The following is a 4,026-nucleotide window of genomic DNA, read 5'->3' as shown; positions in this document are numbered from 1 at the left end:
GTTTTGAGAATCGATTAAAGTAATTTTTCATGCAAAGATGTGAGAAGATTTGGTTTTCAGCCTCTCAAATGTGAGATTTCCTGCTTTTCTCTGTTTTGTATCACATTAAAAGTGAATATTTTTGGGTTGTGGACAGACAAAACAAAACATTTAAAGACTTTGAGAAACTGGGACATTTTTCACCTTTTTCTGACATTTTATAGATCAATCGAATAATCGAGAAAATAATCTGCAGGTCAATCAATAGTGAAAATAATTGTTAACCACCATGTTCTCCCACAGCTTCAACAGCATCAAAGACAAACGCCGTACACACTGAAATATGAATTCATAATTAAAGAGATTCCTACAGCTGTTTGTTGTCCTGATCTCCTAATAACCAACCAAATGGGAAACAAGACAGCAAAGAGTCAGCGCATTAATATGCACTACATGAAGCTATAGTCGAGGATAGACACACGTTAAAAGTCTGCCCTGACAGAGAAAAGGGATGATGGATGGAAATAGAGACGGGGGAGTTGGAGAGTGTGGATAAAAAAAAAAACCGAGACAAGAGAGATTGAGGGGGAGCCTGACAGCAGAGCAGCACGTTGTTTTCATCTTCTGATTACTAACCAGGTGTTCCTCACAGCTGCAACGACAGACACCACCACACTCACTCCACCGCCAGGCCTCCCATGAGGCTTTGGGGTGGTCCAATAAGGTAGCTCCGTTACATGCCGTCCTATGTAATCAGGCAGCAGCAGCACACACACTTACACAAAGCTGCAAATATGCACCTACTAGAATGATGCATCTATCTTATCTCCTACAGGCCTTATAGCAGCCCTTTGAAACCTATTAACATCTGAAAAGACTTCAATAAATCAGGATTTAATACGCACAGCTAATCAGAGCTGGGACAACAACTAATGATTGTTTGAGGGTAGAGAAGACTTCAGAAAAAATGTCTTCAGATTGCTCAACAAAACATAAGTTATTCAATTTGCATTGATGTAAAAGACAGAAATCCTCAGAATTGAGACGCTGGAACAAGCAAATGTTTTGCTTGAGATATGATAAACTAATCAACACTGAAAATGATTGTGCTGGCTAGCATCACTAAGAGTAATTATATAGTGAGTTATATCATCATAGTCATTACTACTCATTGGATTTTCAGAATATTGGAATTGTATTACATTTTATGTCTAAGGCATCATGGCTCGTGTTTACAAGAGCATCACGTGTGCTGCGTCACCATAGTGATCAATAAAAAACCTTCTGCTGCGGGGAGCCACCTAGGATCCCTGAGAAAATGTGAGGCGCTCCACCTGATGAGGCAATTGCTGTTGATCAATCATCCTCCACAATCAATCTCTGACAATTATTGGCTTGTCTGGTAACTGCCAGTTAGTGCTTAGGGACATGCTAATACAATTAATCCCTCCCTCAATCAATCACTCTTAAGGCCGGTTGGATCCGCTTGACCAGTGGATCCACGTATATCACCTGTGGGAGCTGAGAGATGTCTTTAGGATCAAAATCTGATGACATGCAATGCCACTGTGAGTTGTGATGATGCAGTGATGGGCTGATGTGTTGGGGTTTGGACACAAAAGAATGTTGATGTCAAATGTTCTGAAAATACCTTTAGAGTATTTTACTCTTGTCAGGATGGAAAAACTTGGAAACTGCATCCACACTATCACAGGCGATTTATAAGATCCCTGTTAAACGTATGCTAATCTAATAATGTGGTAAATTAGCAGCAAGGCAGAATGAAGCAGATTTCTCTGCAGGCTTCAGCTGACAGCCCCTCAGGCTGTTGAGTAAAATGACATTCTCCTCGCCATCATGTGAGCTGAGGGAAACACAACTGACATTGGTTGGTGAATTATGTTGAAAAGGCACTATCTGCCCAAAATACTACATCCACATTATATCTAACTCTTCCACATTTCCTCTACATTGCATGTGCAGATAATCCATATGAAACATGCCATGTTGAGTCTACAAGGCTGCATGTTTTGCTCATGTGCTACTGAGGCTGCAAACTCTCTTTTCATAATATCATCATGCTTGTAGTGAGTAGCCTTGGATGGCGTCCAAAGGCATCTTTACACACTCGCAAACAAGTCAGTGTGAACAGGTAAATAAACCCAACATATTTCATAATAAAACAACATGATTCGGAGAAATAAGAATGTTGCATCTTAGTCTAAAGCAACATGAGGCCTATTGTGTTTATGAAAAAGAAAAGAAAAATAACTTTCCCATGGGACATTTTAATCCACACATTCATAGTTGACACTTGAGGAATTATACAGGACTTACTTTGAGGTAATCATTCTCGGATCTAAGCTCTTCTATTTCCCGGACAAACTCCTCTTGCATACCGTCCATAAACTCCTCAGTGAGGTCTGAGAAAGCCAGGGATGTGCTGGCAGGCACCCTGCTGTCAAACGAGGTGACCGAGCGCTCCTCGCCGGGGGAGATGCTCCTTTCCCCGGTCTCCACTCCCACGGAGAGCCGGTCCTTATAGTCCCTCTCCGTGGAGTGGCAGGTGGTCTTGGCGGCGGCTTGATGGCTAGCTTTGTCCGCCAACACGCCATCCCTGAGCGGCTTGTCTCCGTCCGGCCCACCGCCCCGGCTGCTCCTCGACTCGGCGTCGCTGCTCACAGCGTCCGTGGAGAGCTTGTTTTCCTCAGAGGCGCAGTCCGAGAGTTCGGAGCTACTGTCGGTCGGGGAGAGCTTCTCGGTGGCGCAGCCGGAGTCCTTAGATAAATCGTCGGATCCGATGCTGGCGTCCGACACCTTCCTCTGCCCCCCGGTGCTCTTGACCGCCTTGGTCGTTTTAGACAACGCGGAGGAAGATTTACCCACCGGTTTAGTCTTCTCCGCTTTACCGTCCTTTCCAGCAATACTTCCCACGGGGCTGCGCCTGGAAATGCGGCTACCCAGGTGTATGCCTCCCGGTTTGACGCTGAGAGTCGGGGTCCCAATCCCTCCGCGGATCTTGGTGAGCGACCAACCGGATACATCCTTCGGTCTGGCCGGGGACGGAGCCCGGTTTATCTTCTTCTTCTTCTGGCCCGGAGGCTGAGCGGACACCGTCGCAGAGAGCTCCGCTGTTTCAAGCCGGGGTGGCTGCTGCTGCCCGGGCACCGCGTGCTGCGTCTGCCCACTGTCCGAGCCCTCCGTCCCGCCTCCGCTGTCCATCTTCTGCCGGAGATGGAGTCTCCGTTCCTTGGCCGAGGCGAAGACGAGGTGAGCCGGAGAGTTATGGACATCAACCTCCTTTGTTTTTGTCATTCATTCCGTTTAGGCCGAAACAAGTAAAACAAAAACAAAAACGAAAACGAAACCTGCTATTTGGGGAAACAGGAGACAGAAGTTGGAGTGTGAATAAACAACTGCAGAGCAACACAAAAGGAGGGGATCCTCGCTCCAGCCACAATGAGAGCTCCTGTAGTGCAACAAGGCGAAGAAGCAGGAAACGGAGTCCAAACACAGCCGAAACACAACATACAATTCCGTTTTCCACTGTGTGTGTAGCACAACTGTAAATTATTCCGCTTTGTTCTGATAGATCCTCGTCTCGTCTCCTCAGGATGTCTGTCTCGATGACATTAACTAGCCGGCCGGTTCCTGCTCAGAGGAGGTGTGGGTGAGAACAGAGAAGCAGTGTCGTGGATGGTCTACGCTCTCTCCCTCTTTCTCCGCCCAGATAACGGGATGTAGCCCTGGAGGAGAGAGAGAGAGAGAGAGAGAGAGAGAGAGAGAGAGAGAGAGAGAGCGAGAGAGAGAGAGAGAGAGATAATCTAATTTCTGCAGCTCTCTGTCGCCACCATTGCAGGATATTAGAAGGACAGTAGGAGCAGGCAAAATAAAATAATGTAGCTCTGAGAGATTCATGAAGAGCAGGATTCACCACTGCTCGCGATGCATTAGCCTACTTTTAAGCCAAAGCCTTGATAAAATGGGATACGGGCAATTGCATTTAAAATACACTTTACTCAAATATATTTATGTACAGGTGAGAGT

At 46.1% G+C, this 4,026-nt stretch overlaps 1 protein-coding gene across 1 annotated transcript in view; it reads right to left on the bottom strand.

Moving 5' to 3' along the window:
• mtcl2 (microtubule crosslinking factor 2) overlaps positions 1-3,733 on the bottom strand; it is a 102,930-nt gene extending 99,197 nt beyond the window's left edge. Inside the window, exon 1 of the mRNA XM_029435942.1 lies at positions 2,317-3,733. Within this exon, the coding sequence (XP_029291802.1) occupies positions 2,317-3,294 (978 nt within the window). The 5' untranslated portion in view covers positions 3,295-3,733. The remainder of the gene's footprint in view (positions 1-2,316) is intronic.
• Between the last annotated feature and the right edge of the window lie 293 nt (positions 3,734-4,026).

This window comes from Cottoperca gobio, chromosome 7, assembly GCF_900634415.1.
Source record: "Cottoperca gobio chromosome 7, fCotGob3.1, whole genome shotgun sequence".
Classification (NCBI taxonomy): Eukaryota; Metazoa; Chordata; class Actinopteri; order Perciformes; family Bovichtidae; genus Cottoperca; species Cottoperca gobio.
This window is presented reverse-complemented; position numbering and strand designations above follow the sequence as displayed.